The 18,579-nt window shown below is 44.2% G+C and overlaps 1 protein-coding gene across 1 annotated transcript in view; it reads left to right on the top strand.

Annotated features, from left to right (window-relative positions):
* SCAPER (S-phase cyclin A associated protein in the ER) overlaps positions 1-18,579 on the top strand; it is a 216,064-nt gene that overhangs the window by 155,100 nt on the left and 42,385 nt on the right. Inside the window, exon 27 of the mRNA XM_082238421.1 lies at positions 2,688-2,843. Within this exon, the coding sequence (XP_082094547.1) occupies positions 2,688-2,843 (156 nt within the window). The remainder of the gene's footprint in view (positions 1-2,687; positions 2,844-18,579) is intronic.

The following is an 18,579-nucleotide window of genomic DNA, read 5'->3' as shown; positions in this document are numbered from 1 at the left end:
ATCTCATAGCCTATGTCATTCTCCCATTGTTTTTTGATTGCGTCTAGGGGGTTTGTGGGATTTTGGAGTAGTATTTTGTATATTGTGGATACCATCCCTTTACAGTTTCCCTTTGTTGTTAGGAGGAGGTTTTCAAAGGTCGTCAGGGGCCTATTTGCTGCTGATTTTACTGTTGGGTTGTTTAAGAGGGCATGTAATTGGTGATGTGTTAACCAGGGCATTTGGGTGTCTTCTACTTTGTCTTGTATTTCTTGTGTTGACAAAGCTTTGTTATTTTTATAGAAGTCTATTAGGCGATATAAGCCTTTGGTTTGCCAGGTTTTTATCTGGAGGTTTTGTGCTGCATGGTGGAATAATGGGTGGTACGCCAGGGGGATTAGTGGGGATGGGGTTGGGAATAGTTTGCCTATTTCTGTTTTCCATGCTTTGAGCATGGTCTGTGTGTATCTGTTAAGTGTTGTGAGAATTTTCTTTAGTTTGTTTGGGAGGAGTGGGTATGTTGTGGTGCAGGTATTTTCAATTGTGTCCCTCTCTGGGTGTATCCATTGTTTTGTCTCATCTTCTAGTATATATGGGATTATATGGTGTATTTGGTTGACAATGTAATATGCTTCTGTGTTGGAGATTCCCCATCATCCTTCTGAGGTGGGGAGGTACAGGTATTTGGGGCTTATTCTTGGTTTTTTTATGTGAGAAGATAAAAGAGTGTATTTTTCTCTGCCATCTGTGGAGTTGTGTTGGGGGAATCCAGATTGGGAGGGTTTGGAATAGGTAGGTTAGTTTTGGGAGGGTGATCGTTTTGATCATGGCTATTTTGTCGAATCGTAGCCCTTATGATACACAGCTAGATCATGTATTATTACTTCCTTAATTAATTAATTAATTAATTAATTAATTAATTTTAAATGCATTTTAAAACCACACTTTAAAGTACTGTGTTACCCATTGTTCCACATTATTTGTTACATTTCTAACTCTTCCCTTTCTCAAGGTTTCTAACCATCTCTTAAATAGAAAACACTAAAATGTTATATTGAATTTTAAATTACCCCATTAAAATTATGAGGGTGACTTTCCTCATTTAGGATTAGGGCACTGAAAGGCATTCAGCTTTTATATGTCACTGACAACGTGAAGATTTCCATTTTAGAAAGTGGTTCTCTTTTACAGATTTATTAAATTAGATTCCATGATACATCCACACCTAGCAAGACTTGTCACAAGAAACATATGCAGAGAACTGTCTAAATCTGCCTTTCTGAAATCCTGCTGCCCCAGCCTGAGATAATCTCTGAGTAGTGTGACTTGGTCACTAAAGCACATTGGGGGCCTTTGATGTTGCCAGCTGTTTCCACATGTTTCTGAAGGCCAAATTGATTCTAAGCTGGCACTTCCTCCCGGTTTACTCTTGACTTTTGCTCCTCTTACATCTTTATTGCAAGGTCATTTGCATCTACCTGATTTCTCCACAGTCCTTTCCTGCAAAAAGACTCCACCTCTCGGATCCCACATTGGTTCTGTCTTCTAGTGATCAGAACAATTTAGGGAGGTGGTGGCTGCTTCCAGACAACCTGTTTGTTTAGCGTTCACTCTGATTTGTTTGCAGGGAGGTTTTTTATTTGTGTGGCAGTTAGACTATGTTGTGCTAAGTGTGGGTTGTCCTACACTTCCCAGTGCCTCTTCCTGTCACTTTCCATATCACAAACTTTCCAGTCTTTCAGGAAGCAGGTTTGTTGCACAGGTTCTCCCCATCAACTTTACTTCTGCAACCTGAATTTGCCAGCATGTAATTAAAGCCAGCCCTTAAATAGTGACAGTCTGGATGCTCCCAAATTTGAATTGTCAGGAAGAGGGACAATACTGCCCAACAGCAGCAAAAAGATAGCAGGAAAAGGTTCAGGAGTCAGTTTTTTGTAAAGGTTATGTTCCAACTGATGAGACCATGCCTTAGGGTTGATTTGAAATGTCTGCTTTTATCTGTGGGGAAAGGATATTTCTTTGAACAACAAATAAGTTCATCATTTGTTGTCAGCTAAAAAGATAGAGGATATAGAAACTAGACTTGGGGAAGACTGTGTTGTGATCATATTGTGTCTTGTGTGTTTTAGTTGATTTTTCTCATTCTAAACTATTGCTTAAATATAAAAGCCGTTGTGAATCATTTATTCATATATAAAAACAAAGACATCCATTAATCTTGAAGTAATACATTAGGGTCTACAAGTATAAAACAACATGATAATGGCCAAATATATGTGATCGACACAGAATTATTATTATTATCCCACCCTCATACAAAGCTCAGGACAGCTATTAACATTAATTTAAAAATCAGCATAAAAACCACAAGTTACAATAAAATCCAGTTACAGTAACCTATGACAATCAGTAGTATTCAAGTCAAAATAAATGTGTTTTAGACAAATTAGACAACTAGGGCTTCTCTCACTATACTCACAACAAAAATAAGCTGGTCTTAAGATAATGCCTGAATAAATACTGCATGAAGGACAATCAGATATATACTAAGAGGGAGTTCCATAGATATGGTGCTGCCACCGGGAAGGCACTGCATTGTATAGTGCTTCCACACTGGGGGGAAATTGCCGTACACCTTGGGAATATCACAATTGGGGCACCATGACCTGCTTTAATGCCTTTCCACCCCCTTCTCTTTCCTTTGCTAGCTATGCGGTAAATATGGGATTAATTGAAAAGCTGTGTTGCTGTTTCCTCTCCGTCCAAGGCCCAATTGATGAAAACCCCAAAATAGCCACTTTCTTACAGAACGCTACAGCAGTACTGCATGGGATGTGCCAGCTGTGTTTTGCTGTCAATGGCAGGTAAGTGGCTGCTGTTTGTTTGTGTGCCATTATCCTACCCTGGTATTTTTCAATCATTTCAGCATAATTCTCAAATCATTTGTGTTGGATGGAGCACCATTTATATCTAGGAGACTTAACGTGGTGAAATATTTGAATTTGGGTCCATTTCTTTTCCCATCCCCATAGTGCAGTGGTTTTCTCAAGCAATGCACCATGGCACACCTTGAATGATGCAGGGGGGGGGGGAATCACGGACAGCACCAGCCTCTGTCCCTCCTTTTAAGAACTAGATTGCATAGATTATATTAATAGAAGTAGCCACGCATGGCGAAAGCTAGCGCTGCATCACCTGCAAAGCGCGCCTGACAGGAAATGTAATTTCCAAGCGCCCCCCCCCCCCGAAATGAAATGAAATGGAGTTGATTTTTATCTATTCATTGGTTTGTAATACACACCCATCTTATTTACAAAAACGAAGGTCTGATCAAAAACAAAGGTATATTCTAGTATGTTGTGATGCAGTGCTAAGATCAGTAGCAGAGGCTGGAGTGGAGCCACAAACACGGGTGATGCTTCTTACGGGAGCAGGCATGGGGTCAAGGGGCCCCCACACAGTTGAGAGGGCAGGTCCACCTCACCACAAATGCCACTGCTGACGGAGAGCCCATTTCATGCTGATCCACTTTGGCAATTTCAAGAACCTCAGTTTGCCATTTCTCAACTGTTGGCATTGCCAGAGTTTTCTAATATCTAGCAAATACAACTTTTGCAGTGTTCAGAAGGTTTCCAACAAGCAGTTTTAAAGAGGATTGAATTCTGTCATTCAAAACGTTACAACAAAAGAGTCCAAATTAAGATTCTGCCTATTTTTTCTGTTATTCCCAAGAATTCTAGCCAATATTCTAGCAGCTAATTAGAATTCCACCAAAGGTGCAAAATATCGGCCTAATCTACTGCACACTTCAGATACTAAAAATGAACAGTTCAAAAGAGTCTATTCATTCAAGTTGGAATCCAGCACTATTTTTTTAAAAAACTGATCCTCCTCCTAAACTGTAACTTGCTGATAAACCTTTGATGCTTCTGATGAAGCCTGCGCCTCCATTTGTTCATTGGTATATTAATGCTTTGGTTTTTGTTGCTTGGTATGCTAATAATAATAAATAATATTATTATTATTTATACCCCACCCTCCCCAGCCAAGGCCGGGCTCAGGGCGGCTGAGTAGTAGCCTATGTTCTGTCCAAAGAGTGAGGATGGTGTAGTGGGTAGAGTTTTGGACTTGGACCAAGAAGGCGAGGGTTCCAATCCCCACTCTCTCAGGTCACAATAACACAAACCAAAATGCAACTATTCTTTGAAATTCATGCATCTCATAATTTTGCAGTGAAGTTTTCCAACCAAAAAGATGCATGCACTAGGGGACAGTGCGGACAAAAATGTGTAATAGCAAGGGAAATTGCTTTTTAAAATGCCTAGATTAGACTTCCGGTTTGACCCGCGGACAGCGAGGAAGCTTGGAAACCTCGTCAGGGGTTTGCCTGCAACACGGGGGCTTGGGGGGGGTCGCTAGGCACAGCGCACCCCAGAAATCTCAAGGGGGGGACCCTTGAGGGATAGGCTTCCCGGCAGCGAAGGAGCGGTTTCGCTGTTTTTTCGGGATTTTCTCTCAGAAGAGCTCGAGGATGGCGAGACTGCGAACGCAAGTGGGAAAAGCACCGACCCTGTGTTGCGATGCCTGCAGCTTCCCCTGAGAAGCGCAACGGACCTCCAGAAAGATAAGAATAAAATCCTTGGCGAAAGGGGTACAGTTATTTTTCAAGATTTGGAAGTTTCGACCAAGTGATTTTTGGATGGCTCAAGATTGAAAACAGGGAATTCATCTTGGCTGCGGGAGAATTTTTTTGAAAACCATTTCTTCATTACAAGAACATTATCTCCTCCTGCCTTTCTTTTTTCTTCTTCTTTTCCTTTGTCTCTACTCTCTTTTGTACGTGGTGGGAATACGCAAACAGGGTCTTACCCTTAAGAAGTAAAAAACAAAATCAAAAATTCTAAAATTAAGCCCTATTAGAGATTACAGTTTGGGTTTTCTCTCTCTGCCATCGTCGCTCTTTTGCTCTGCTGTTTCCTTAGGAAAAGACTCTTAACGTATTCTTTAGTGTCTCAATTGGCACGTGGTTGCTTTTAAACCTTTATAAGGTGGTACAAGGTAACTGATCTCTGTGGACTCGAAGAAGAATTTGGCGGAACAGTCTATGGATATATGATATCTACCTGTGAGAATTGATGAGATTGGGCCTAATCTAACCTCTGGAGATAAAAAAGTTACTGAGGTGGAAATACTGGGGGGGTCTACATTGGATTGGAAGGTATAGGAGATAATAAGAGCAGGGGAGAGAGATTGTGCGCCCTCTAAGGGAGAGAACAGGAAACAAAACTGAAATCAAGGAAAATAATTGTAAAATGTCAGGGAAAAACGGGAAAAAGGTAGTAGGAACCCCTGGGGAAAGGAAAGCCTCCAGACAGGAGGAGATCAAAGACTTAGATATCTTATGGTTAAAGATCAAAGAGGAATTTAAACAGAATGAGGTGCATATGGAAAACAAATTAGGAGAGATGCAGGAGATGATAGATAAGAAAATAGAAGGGGCTGTAGGAGAGCTCTCCAGTAAAATTCAAGATCTGACAGTCAGGTCAAAATCAATGGAAGAAACAAATAGGAAAATTCAAAAGGAGCTGAAGGAACAAAAGAAGGAGACAGAGAAAATGAAGGAGGAAATGAGAGAATGGAACAATAAGCAGGAACACTGTCAGACAATTTAGCCATGGCAGAAACAGCTTAACTTAAAATTTAGAGGAGTCAGTGAAGAAGCAAATGAAAATGTGAGAGGAAAAATGATTAAAGAACTCGCGAAATGGTTAGAAGTAAAAGAGGAGGAGGTGGCAGGTACGATAGTTAAGGCATTCAGAATTAGAGGAAAAACGCAGCAAGCTAAATCAAAAAAACCTATTGGCGACTGCTTAGTGGTCTTCAATTCAATTGAGATGAAAAACAGGATTTTAAGACTGAGCTATAAAAAAAAATTAATAATTGAAGGAAGACCTATTGTTATTTATAAAGAAATTCCAATTAGGCTCTTACACAAAAGAGATGGATATAGACAAATAGCAAACAGCCTGAGAAGGAATGCCATACCTTATAGGTGGGAATTTCCAGAAGGGGTCACTTTCTGTTACAAGGATAAGAGATTTAGATTGACAAACACACAAGAAGTTGAAAATTTTTTGAGAAGATACGAGAAGGAACTTGGGAGGATGGAAGAAAGGCTGGAAGAGGGAGAGAGATTTCTAGAGGAGAGAGAGAAGAAGGGAAAGAGAGAGAAGGGGATGGAAAGGGGAGAGAAGGGGAAAGGAGAGGAGGAAGAAGCGGAGGATGAAGAGGAGGAAGGGGCTGTGGGAGGGGAAGAGGAGGAAGAATACGAGGAGGAAACTACAAAGGATAGGAAAATCAGACTATAAGTCCGTATACACATGCAGTACGAATCAGAAAATAAACTTATATGACCATGACTCTTAAAGTCTTATCTTGGAATGTAAACGGCTTAAATGACAAAACTAAAAGGAATAAAATTTTGAAGGTTTTGATGAAAAAGTACGTTGATGTTATATGCTGCCAGGAAACACATGTCGCCAAAAAACACAAACATTTCTTGATAAACAAGAGGTTGGGGGTTGAATTTATTAATTCAGATGTAGATAAAAAAAGAGGAGTGGTGACATATGCAAAAGGGAAAGTGGACCCTAAATTAATATGTAAAGATGAGGAGGGCAGAATTGTAGGGATACAGATTAATCACCAGGGAGAAAAAATAAATGTAGTAAACGTTTATGCCCCAAATACGAACAAGGCAGATTTCTTTAAAAAATTAGAACAAGTATTATTGGACTTAGAGCCTCATAAATTGATCCTGCTAGGGGACTTAAATGGAGTTCCAATACCAGAGCTAGACAGAAGTGCAAAAAAGAAAAAGTCAAATCAAGGGAAACTACCAAAAACATTCAAAAATCTTGAAGAAAACCTAGACTTGACAGACATTTGGAGACATAGAAACCCATTGATAAAACAATTTACATACTTTTCGGAGCCGCACCAGAGCTGGGGTAGAATAGATCAGATCTGGGTGTCAAGGGAGTTAGTAACAAGAGTGGAAAAATGTGAAATACATCCCAGAACCCTGTCCGACCACAACTCAATGTTTGTGGAAATTAAGTGTGGAGTCCAGAGTAGATACAGATGGAGAATGAACGAATACCTATTCGGAAATGAGGAAGTAATTGAGAAAGCTAAAAAAAACCTGAAAGACTTCCTCGACTTTAATCTCAATAAAGAAACGGACATTGATATAGTATGGGACGCCAGTAAGGCGGTGTTAAGAGGATTCTTAATCCAGCAAAACAGTTATAGGAAAAAAATAAGAGAACAAAAGAAAGATGAAATCCTGACCCAGCTAAGAGATTGTGAGGAAAAATTAATAATAAATCCAGATGATGAACAGACCACACAAACATCTAAATTGTTACAATCACAATACTCAATGCTAATTAACCAAGAAGTTGAATGGAGAATCAAATCAATGAGGCAAAAATTCTTCGAATCGGCAAATAAAACAGGGAAATTTCTGGCCTGGCAACTACGAAAAAGGAAAAAGCAAAATGTGATAAATAAGATAAAAGTAGAAGAAAGGTTTGTAGAGGACCCAAATGAAATAAAGAAAAACTTTTTAAATTTTTTTGAAAAACTATATCAGAAAGAAGAAGAAGATATAATAGAAATAGGAAAGTATTTAGAAAATAGCAGAATAACACCTATAACGGAAGATGAGAAAACTCAGCTGAATAAGTGTATAACAGTAGATGAAGTCCGAGAAGCAATAAAGAGAATGAAAGTAGGGAAAGCGCCGGGCCCAGATGAATTGCCGGCCAAATACTATAAAACTCTCGAGGAATACTTGGCCCCGGTGTTGTGTGAGGTGATGAATAATGTTCTACAAGGAGGGAAGATACCGGACTCCTGGAAAGATGCCCACATAACACTGATACCTAAAGCGGACTCAGATAAATTATATATTAAAAATTACAGACCGATATCACTTCTCAATAATGATTATAAAATTTTTGCTGAAATTATGGCAAACAGATTTAAGAGATATCTAGAAAATGCAATACATTCGGACCAAGCCGGATTCCTTCCTAATAGGCATCTAAAAAATAATGTTAGGCACATAATAAACATTGTCGAATACTTGGATAAAAAGAACGAAATTCCTGCAGCATTAATTTTCATCGACGCAGAGAAAGCATTCGACAATGTATCTTGGAGATTTCTTTTAAAGTGCATGGAGGCCGCAGGAATAGAAGGGGCTTTTATCGAAGGAATCAAGGCAATCTACTCAAATCAGAGAGCAAAGTTGATTATCAATAACAACTTATCTGATGCATTTGAAATTACAAAGGGCACGTGTCAGGGAACTGACATCAGAGGAAAGGGAGTTGGTAGGGCTCCCAGAGACTGGGAGAGAGTCAGCAGCTAAAGCAGGGACAAGGAGGGGGAGCGAGGGGTCTCTGGAGGAGGATCTCAGTAATGCTGAGAGAGACGCAGCAGCCCAGGCAGGAAACAGCAGGGGAGAGAAAGGGGTGAGAGACACATCCAGCGAAAATAGCGGGGAGGTGTCAGAAGCAACTGCAGGGAGACCCATGCTTCGCCGGAAGCTGCCACGTCGTGAGTCCAGGAGACGCGTTTCCGTTAAGGAACTTCTTTGCTGGAAGCGCTTCCGCAGGCAGCCACTGTCAGACTCTACTAGTGACTAGAGCAGACATGTCTGAGGAGCTCTGTCACACACAGAGGTTTGTGGGGCCGCACAAACTCTGAAGGGGCACAATTTTAAGCACAAGCAGCTAATCATCCCCTGACAGCAGTCTGACAGTCTTTGTACGCTGCCTGTGCAGGAGAAAGCATCATGAGCAACCCAGCCGGAACCGGAGAGGCAGGGGTTGGAGCTGGTCCAAGCTTGGAAGAAAGGTATCAAGCTCTGGAGGTCCAACTTGCGCTGCAGACGGCGAGGCTCGAGGAGAGAAGGGCTCAGGATGCTGACAAAAAGGGGAGAACCACTCAGTTCCCCAGAAAGGTACCAGGATTGGTGCAGAAGTTTGGGGGGGACCCCAAGGATTACCATGCCTTTAGGACCGAGATGCAATATGCCCTGAATGTGCAGTTTGATGAGTTCCCTGATGAGGAATCGCGAGTTGCTTTCGTAATTGGGCATCTTGAGAAGGGGGCGCGGGACTGGGTTCGACCCCTGATGGCAACGCACAATGATATCCTAAAGGACACTATGAAATTCTTTCGTGCAATGGATATCATGTTTTCCAGCGATATTGAGGAAGGGGTGGTGCGCAGACAGCTAATGGCTTGCAAGCAGGGAAGCAGATCTGTCCGTGAGTACTGGACTGAATTTACCATGCTGATTCACAGATTGGGGTGGGATTTATCGGCAGCACCCATTCAGATGCTATTTGAAGAAGGTCTTTCTTCGGCTGTGAAAGACGAGCTGTCCAGGAGCCCCAGGGCGGTGTCTATGGATCAGCTGACCAAATCTGCGCTGACCATTGGAGCGCGCCAGGAGGCAAGAGCCTTGGAGAGGCGGGAAGGGAGAGGGGAACGTTGGAAGGAGTTACGCATTCCAGACATTCCTGAGCCAGCTTTCCCGCCGGCAGAGCCGATGGAAATCGGAACAGCCCGCGCGCGCGCAGTTTCAAAGCCCAGTGAGGGGGCGAAGAAGGAGGGAAAGGGAGCCCGGAAATGCTATCTCTGCCAACAGCCAGGCCACTTTGCCAGAGTCTGCCCCCAGAGGAAGGAATGGCAAGGGATGGTGGGAGCAGTTGAGGGGGGAGAGCAGGGAGAAACGGAGCAGGTAAAAGCCAACGCCTGGTTGCCAACGTCAGGGCACTGCAGCCAGGCCAAAGAGCAGTGAAAGTGCCCGTGCCAGAAGCTCCTCGACCTGCTCTAGTGATTGAAGTGTCGCTAGAGCTGCAAAATGGACACCCCCTAAAAATAAAGGCGCTGTTGGACTCAGGCAGCTCCTGCAATTTTATGAGCAAGGAGTTTGCTGCTGAACATCAGATACAGACTATCCCTTTAAGCAACCCCCTGCAGGTGACCACGATCGATGGCAGGGAACTGTTGGGAGGAGGAGTTAGCTTGCAGACCGTCCCAATGATAATGAGGGTGGCAAGGCACACAGAACTGATAGCGTTTAATGTGGCCACCTTGGGAGGCGCTCCCATTATTTTGGGAATGAGCTGGCTAGCCTTACATGATCCGCTGGTGGGCTGGCATCAAAGAGTGGTTTCCTTCGGTTCAGCACATTGCTTAGAACACTGCAGGGGGGAAAAGGGGTCAGCAGGGGCCCAAGCCACCCTGGCAGGGACTGAAGTAATGGGGAAGGGGAAGGTGCCACCACAGTATGCTGATCTCAGCGACGTGTTCAGCGAGAAGGAAGCTGACCAACTACCCCCGCATAGGCCCTTTGATTGCCAGATCAATTTACTCCCTGGAGCACAGCTTCCTGTAGGCAAGTTGTATGCCATGTCAGACAGGGAAATGCAGGAGTTGCGAGCGTTCATTGACAAGAACCTGAAGAGAGGCTTCATCAGAGAGTCCAAGGCAGCGGGGGGTAGCCCAGTGTTTTTTGTGGATAAAAAAAACACGGACAAGCCGAGGCTGGTATGTGACTTTCGGCGGTTAAATGCAGTGACAGAGCCGGCGGCTTTTCCTATGCCCAGGATTGATGATATTTTGACCAGGGTGCGAAAAGGAAAGATTTTTACAAAGCTGGACCTAAGGGGGGCGTACAACCTGATACGTATAAGGAAAGGGGATGAATGGAAGACCACCATGTTCACCCCTTTGGGGGCATTTGAATACCTCGTTATGCCTTTTGGATTACAAACAGGCTCCGCGTGTTTTCAAGCCTTCATGAACCACGTACTGGGGCCTTTGCTCTACAAGAATTGCGTGGCCTTCTTAGATGACGTGTTGGTGTATTCGGAGAATGAGGAGCAACATGTGAGAGACGTCAGAGAAGTGTTGAGCAGGCTGCAAGCCAACAGACTGTGGGTGAAACTGGAGAAGTGTCAGTTTCATACCAAGGAGGTGGAATTCCTGGGGTACCGCTTGTCAGACAAGGGGTTGGCCATGGACCCCGGCAAGGTTCAAGCGGTGCTGGAATGGAAAACACCCAAGACCAAGAAGGATGTGCAGAGGTTCCTAGGGTTTGGAAACTTTTATCGTAAGTTCATCCGAAACTTCGCCCACCTGACGGCGCCCATCACGGACTGTCTCAGCAGTAAAAAGAAGTTTGTTTGGACGGGGGAGGCGGAGCGAGCGTTTGAGGAACTGAAAAGGGCCTTCGCCTCTGATGAACAACTTCTACATGTGGATTTACAAAAAAAGCTGAGGGTCGAAACAGACGCTTCTGACAGAGCCATAGGGGCGGTGCTTCTTCTGCAGCCGGGGAAGGAGGGGTCAGAGTGGCGACCGTGTGCCTTCTTTTCGCGAAAGCTGAACAAATCTGAGAGGAACTACACGGTGTACGACCGGGAACTTCTTGCGATTCATGAGGCCTTCCGGAGATGGAGGCACCTGCTAATTGGTGCACAACAGAAGGTGCAAGTGTGCACGGACCATAAGAATCTAGAGTATTGGAGAACTGCGCGAGTGCTCAACCAACGGCAGTTGAGATGGGCCCAGGAGTTCTCCAAATTTAACTTTGAGATTTGTTACGTACCAGGCCCGGAGAACGTTAGGGCGGACGCTCTCTCACGCAAACCTGAATATTTGGAGGGAGAGGGTGCACCCGAAGAGACCCATGTCATTCCCGAGGACCGCTGGGTGTGTGGGGCGGCATTGGTGGGGCAAAGGGAACTGGTAGAGGGAACGGTTCAGGATGAATACGCCCAGGACAAACTCAGGGGTCTCAGGAGGGAGGGAGACAAACCCGGGGGTTTTGAGGAGAGAAACGGGGCGTTGTACTACAAGGGAGCGTTATACATACCTGAAGGGGAATTGAGGGAAAAGGTACTCAAGCAACTGCACGATAGCCCCACAGCAGGGCATTTTGGGCAACACAAAACCATGTGGCTGGTTACCAGGGAATTCTGGTGGCCCAAGGTCAGGGAAGATGTGCGGGAATATGTGAGAGGGTGTGACCAATGCTAACGAGCCAAGGGGGAGAGGCGGGCACCGGCAGGTTTATTAGAACCACTACCCACGCCGGAAAGGCCATGGGAGGCAGTGGCAATAGATTTCATGACTGATCTGCCCAGGTCCAAAGGGAAAACAGCCATCATGGTTGTGGTAGACCTGTTAACCAAGATGGCCCACTTTATAGCCTGCTCACATGCGGTCACAGCGGAAGAAACCGCTAAATTGTTTGTGGAAAATGTGTTTAGGCTGCATGGCGCCCCCTTGAGGGTGGTTTCTGACCGAGGGAAACAATTTACTTCCAGGTTCTGGAGGAAGCTCATGAGCTTATTGCATGTAGAGGTGAATTTCTCTACTGCCCGTCATCCAGAAACCAACGGGCAGGCGGAAAGAGCTAATGGTGTCCTCCAGCAATATTTGAGGTGTTATGTGAATGACAGAGAGAATGATTGGGTGGAGAAGCTGGCGTTGGCAGAATTTGCCTACAACAATGCAGAGAACGTGTCCACGGGGATGAGCCCTTTTTTGGCTAATCACGGGTGTCATCCCCGAGCCTTCCCAGGGGGGGAAGGGGAGAACTGGAGCGTTCCAGCCGCAGAACAGTTCGTTGAAGAAATGGAAGCGATCCATCGCCAGCTCCAACTTAATTTAAACAGGGCGAAGGAGGAATATAAGAGGCAGGCAGACAAAACCAGAAGGGAAGGGGAAAGCATTAGGGTGGGGGACCAGGTGTGGCTGTCCACCCAAGGGTTACCATTCAAAGGAGGTTGTAAGAAGTTAAGACCCAAAAGGCTGGGCCCATTTGAAGTCACGCAACAGGTCAACCCAGTGGCTTTCAGACTCCGGTTACCGAACCACATGAAGTTGCACCCAGTGTTCCACAGGTCGTTGCTGTCACCGTATATAGGGGACAGAGAGGGGAGGGTCAATAGGGGACCAGCTATGGAGGAAAAAGAACACAGCTACCATGTAGCGGAGATTCTCGATTCCAGGTGGAAGGGAGAGCAAGTAGAGTATTTGGTAATGTGGGAAGGGGAGCCGGAGTCGGAAAACACCTGGGTCAGGGCAGAGGATGTAGATGACGAGGTTTTGATTGAAACTTTTCATCAGAGATTCCCTCAAAAACCCCAGCCAGTGGCGAGGTTCCGGAGGGAATACTTCGCCACCACCGACGAAGAAGAAGAGTTGGAGGGGTTCCCTGATTCCGAGGAGGAGGAGGATTCAGCGAGTCGGAACGAAGACCGATGGAGGGAAATGTTCGAGACGTCTGAAGATGAAGAGGATTCTTTTCGGGGTTTCAGCTCCTCACCGCCCAGAGGAGAGAGTAGGGGCGGGGGAGAAGGGGGCCCTGGAGGGGAGGTGGATGTCAGGGAACTGACATCAGAGGAAAGGGAGTTGGTAGGGCTCCCAGAGACTGGGAGAGAGTCAGCAGCTAAAGCAGGGACAAGGAGGGGGAGCGAGGGGTCTCTGGAGGAGGATCTCAGTAATGCTGAGAGAGACGCAGCAGCCCAGGCAGGAAACAGCAGGGGAGAGAAAGGGGTGAGAGACACATCCAGCGAAAATAGCGGGGAGGTGTCAGAAGCAACTGCAGGGAGACCCATGCTTCGCCGGAAGCTGCCACGTCGTGAGTCCAGGAGACGCGTTTCCGTTAAGGAACTTCTTTGCTGGAAGCGCTTCCGCAGGCAGCCACTGTCAGACTCTACTAGTGACTAGAGCAGACATGTCTGAGGAGCTCTGTCACACACAGAGGTTTGTGGGGCCGCACAAACTCTGAAGGGGCACAATTTTAAGCACAAGCAGCTAATCATCCCCTGACAGCACGAGACAAGGTTGTCCCTTGTCACCGCTTCTCTTTATAATGGTGCTAGAAGTAATTGCAAATAAGATAAGGGACACATCGGAGATAAGAGGAATAAGAATTGGAGTAAAAGAATTCAAACTGAAAGCTTATGCAGATGACCTGGTAATATCAGTGGAGGACCCCATACAGAGCATAGATAAAGTTCTGGTACTTCTAGAGGAATTTGGAAAAGTAGCGGGCTTCAAGTTAAACAAAAACAAAACTAAAATGATGGTCAAGAATATGGGAGAAGACCAAAAGAGGCAGCTGGAACGACAATCAGGAATTAAAGAGGTAAAAAAAATAAAATACTTAGGAGTGTGGTTGACGATGAAAAATATAAACCTAATGGCCGATAATTATACTAATACTTGGAAGGAAATCCAAAAGGAATTAGATATTTGGAACAGGATTAAACTCTCCTGGTCAGGCAGAATGGCTGCTATCAAGATGTGTATACTACCGAAACTCCTATTTCTATTCCAAAATGTCCCAGTGATTAGAGGAAGTGCAATATTTAAAAATTGGCAAAGGATTCTATCCAAATTCATATGGCAAGGTAAAAGACCGAGAATTAGATTTAAATTGTTAACAGACAGAAAAGACAGAGGAGGTTTCTCGGTCCCAAATCTAAGACTGTACTTTGAAGCCGCGTGCCTATGTTGGCTTAGAGAATGGGTCACCTTAAAAAATACAGACCTGCTGGATTTGGAAGGTTTTGACTTAAGATTCGGGTGGCACGCTTACCTTTGGCAGAATAAGGAGAAGGTGCATAAAGGCTTCTCAAATCATATTATCAGAGGTGCAGTGTTAGAAGTGTGGGAAAAGAACAAAAAACTATTGGAAAAAAATACCCCCTGGTGGCTATCGCCTATTGATATATTAACTATTAAAAAAACGAATATGGAAGCTGAAAGATTGACATATGAAGATCTTCTTGAAAGAGAGGGAGAAAGATGGAAAATCAGACCGTATGAAGAGTTGAAAAGTAAATTGATAGGTTGGCTGCAGTACCATCAGATTAATGCCCTATGGAAGGAGGATAGGAAAATCGGAATGAACGAGAAAAAATCCAAATTTCAGGTAGATATAATAGAAGGTACAACTAAATTGTTATCTAAAATGTACAATCAATTGTTAGATTGGGATACCAAAGACGTAGAGGTTAAAGAAGTAATGTCAAAATGGGCCACAGATATTGGATATAATTTGGATTTTGAAAAATGGACGAAGCTGTGGTCTAAAGGAATGAAATTTACTGCCTGTACTGCCCTCAGAGAAAATATGGAAAAGATGATGTACCGTTGGTACATCACCCCCGTGAAACTGCAAAAAATGTAAAAGACTGGGGACAGAAGGTGTTGGAAATGTAAATCCAAAGAGGGTACCTTCTACCACATGTGGTGGAAATGTGAAGAAATTAAAAAAAATTGGGATTCCATCTACAACGAGCTAAAGAAAATACTTAAATATACCTTTGTTAAAAAGCCTGAAGCCTTCCTCCTGGGAATGATAGGAGATGAGATTAAGAAAGAAGATTACGTAATGTTTCAGTATGCGACTGTAGCTGCCAGGATTTTATTAGCACAAAATTGGAAAACCCCAAACATTCCGACTATCAAAGACTGGCAAATTAAATTATTTGAATATATGGATTTAGCAAGAATGACGCAGAACATCAGACAGCAAAAAGGTAGAAAGTTTATTGACAAATGGTCTAAATTTATAACATATATAGAAACAAATTCTAGAGACATAAAAATCACAGTAGGCGTAACATAACTCTTGCGACACGATGATACTGTATAATAAAAAACTGCAGATTGGATTTAGCATTAACATAACCCAAGACTGAGATGGAGGGAAGTCAACTGATAATTATTGTAATGTTTGTTTAGTTTGTCTTTTTTGTTATATGTTTGTGTTTGTCATTGTTGATGTTTGTTGTTAATGTTCGATATTAGAAAATGAATAAAAAGAATAAAAATAAAAATAAAAATGCCTAGATTAGGCAAAAGTATATATTTATATTAGGAGGAATGGACATGGAAAATGTCCTTTTCTTAAACCTGTGAGAACCTCTTAAGTAAAAGGTTACTGGCTTCTTATGAGCCCTGGATGAAGATGTTAAATTATGTAACAGACACAAGTGTTAAAGGCTGTAGCACTGTTTGGGCCCACTCCAAAGTTCGCTGAAGTTAGTGGGAATTGTTCCAGAGGCATTAGCAAGCTTCTCGTGAAGCCTCCTAAGATCTGTGTGCCAATGTCTATAAAACAGGGACATTTCAGAGGCATTTCACTGCAAGAGCTTGGTGGTGCAGAATAAAAACTCCCAACTAATCACACGCGTACCAAACATCTCCAAATAGTATATCTGCACATCCACCTGCCCTTTAAGAGTGAGCAGTTATTCTTCTTTTGTTCTTACTGTGCTGCATTTTGTAATGAAAGGTCAGCACATGGAATCTTTGCTAGCAGCTCATTAACCTAGAGGTTGAATTGTTAGCTATGTGTCCCCATTGTGTTTTTTTTAAAATAATAATAATCAAAGTTCAGGTCAAAAAGATCAAAGGAATATGAGCTGCCTTTGTCTTGTGTTTTATTTCAGTAATTAAGATAATGTCTGTTTTGGCTGCTGGGTGACAAATAAAATATATGCAGTTTTTCTTGACAACTGGTTGTTCTGCCTTCCGTTGCCGGCAGACAGCATATTCACCAAATGCTAAGGACTACAGGCAAGAATTAAGTGAGCTTATTTAGAAGAAAAATAGGCAACTGGAAAACCATGATGCCCATGGACTCTTGCTTCCTTTTGGATGTGCTCCTCTGACCCAGAGGAGCATCCTATTTATGTAAGCCACACCATCCGAGTTTAGCATTGTGTCAGAAATACTCCCTGGTTCATAAAAAGGGGCCAAAGGCATCTTGAACATATTCAGTGGTCTTTCTGATATTAGCTATCTGTATTAGGAAGATAAGTGGAGTGCACAGTAACTACTATTAGTATTGGGCACAATGCAGAGAGAGGCTTTATTGTTGTTGTTGTTGTTGTTGTTGTTATTATTATTATTACCCTGCCCATCTAGCTGGGTTTCCCCAGCTACTCTGGGTGGCTTCCAGTATGTATAAAAACATAATAAAACATCAGACATTAAAATCTACCCACAGAACTGCCTTCAGCCGTCTTCTAAAAGTAGTGTCGTTCTTTATCTCCTTGACATCTGATGGGAGGGCATTCCACAGGGAGGGTACTACTGCCGAGAAGGCCCTCTGCCTGGTTCCCTGTAACTTCACTTCTTGAAGTTAGGGAACCGCCAGAAGACCCTCAGAGGAGGACCTCAGTATCCAGGCTGAACAATGGGGGTGGAGACACTCCTTCAGGTATACTTGGCCAGGGCTTCAAAGCACCAACACTTTGAATTGTGCTCAGAAACGTACTGGGAGCCAATGAAGGTCTTTCAGGACTGGTGTTATATGGTCTCGGCAGCCACTCCCAGTCACCAGTCTAGCTGCCGCATTCTGGATTAGTTGTAGTTTCCGGGTCACCTTCAAAGGTAGCCACACATAGAGCACATTGCAGTAGTCCAAGCGGGAGATAACCAGAGTATGCACCACTCTGGTGAGACAGTCTGCAGGCAGATAGGGTCTCAACCTATGTACCAAATGGAGCTGGGAGACAGCTGCCCTGGACACAGAATTGACTTGCGCCTCCATTGACAGCTGTGAGTCCAAAATGACTCCCGGGCCATGCACCTGGTTCTTCAGGGGTACAGTTACCCCATTCAGGACCAGGGAGTCCCGCACACCTGCTTCCCCCGTCCCCCAGAAAGAGTACTTCTGTCTTGTTGGGATTCAACCTCAATCTCTTAGCCATTATCCATCCTCCAACCACTTCCAGATACTCACACAGGACATTCACTGCCTTCACTGGTTCTGATATAAGCGAGAAGTAGAGCTGGGTATCCTCTGCATACTGATGAACACCCAGCCCAAACCCCCTGATGATCTCTCCCAGCGGCTTCATATAGATAGATGTTAAAAAGCGTGGGGGAGAGGACTGAGCCCTGAGGCACCCCACAAGTGAGAGCCTAGGGGTCTGGACACTCATCCCCAAACACCAATTTCTGGACACGGCCCAGGAGGAAGGAGAAGAACCACTGCATAACAGTGCACCCAGCTCCCCGTCTCTCTAGATAGTCCAGAAGGGTGTCATGGTCAATGGAATCAAAGGCCGCTGAGAGATCCAGCAGAACTAGGAACCAGATTTCACCCTTGTCCCTAGCCCACTGGAGATCCTTGACCAGTGTGACCAAGGCAGTTTCAGTGCCAGGGTGAGGCCTGAATCCCGATTGGAAGGGATCCAAATGGTCCACATCCTCCAGGCGTGCCTGGAGTTGTTCAGCAACCACCTGCTCAATCACCTTGCCCAAGAATGGAAAATTTGAGACTGGGCAATAGTTAGCCATATTGGCCGGGTCCAAAGATGGTTTTTTAAGAAGCGGTTTAATAACCACTAGGAAGGCTCCCTCACAGAGGGAAGCATTCATCTCCCTGCAGAGTTCAGCCCTGCCCAGCTCACTTTTATGAGCCAGGATGGGCAAGGATCAAGGAGACAGGTGGTTGATTTCACTCTTCCAAGCGGCCTAGCC

This window comes from Podarcis vaucheri (genome assembly GCF_965113315.1).
Source record: "Podarcis vaucheri genome assembly, chromosome: 9".
Taxonomy (NCBI): domain Eukaryota; kingdom Metazoa; phylum Chordata; class Lepidosauria; order Squamata; family Lacertidae; genus Podarcis; species Podarcis vaucheri.
Note: the sequence above shows the minus strand (reverse complement) of the source record. Positions and strands in the feature narration are given on the sequence as shown.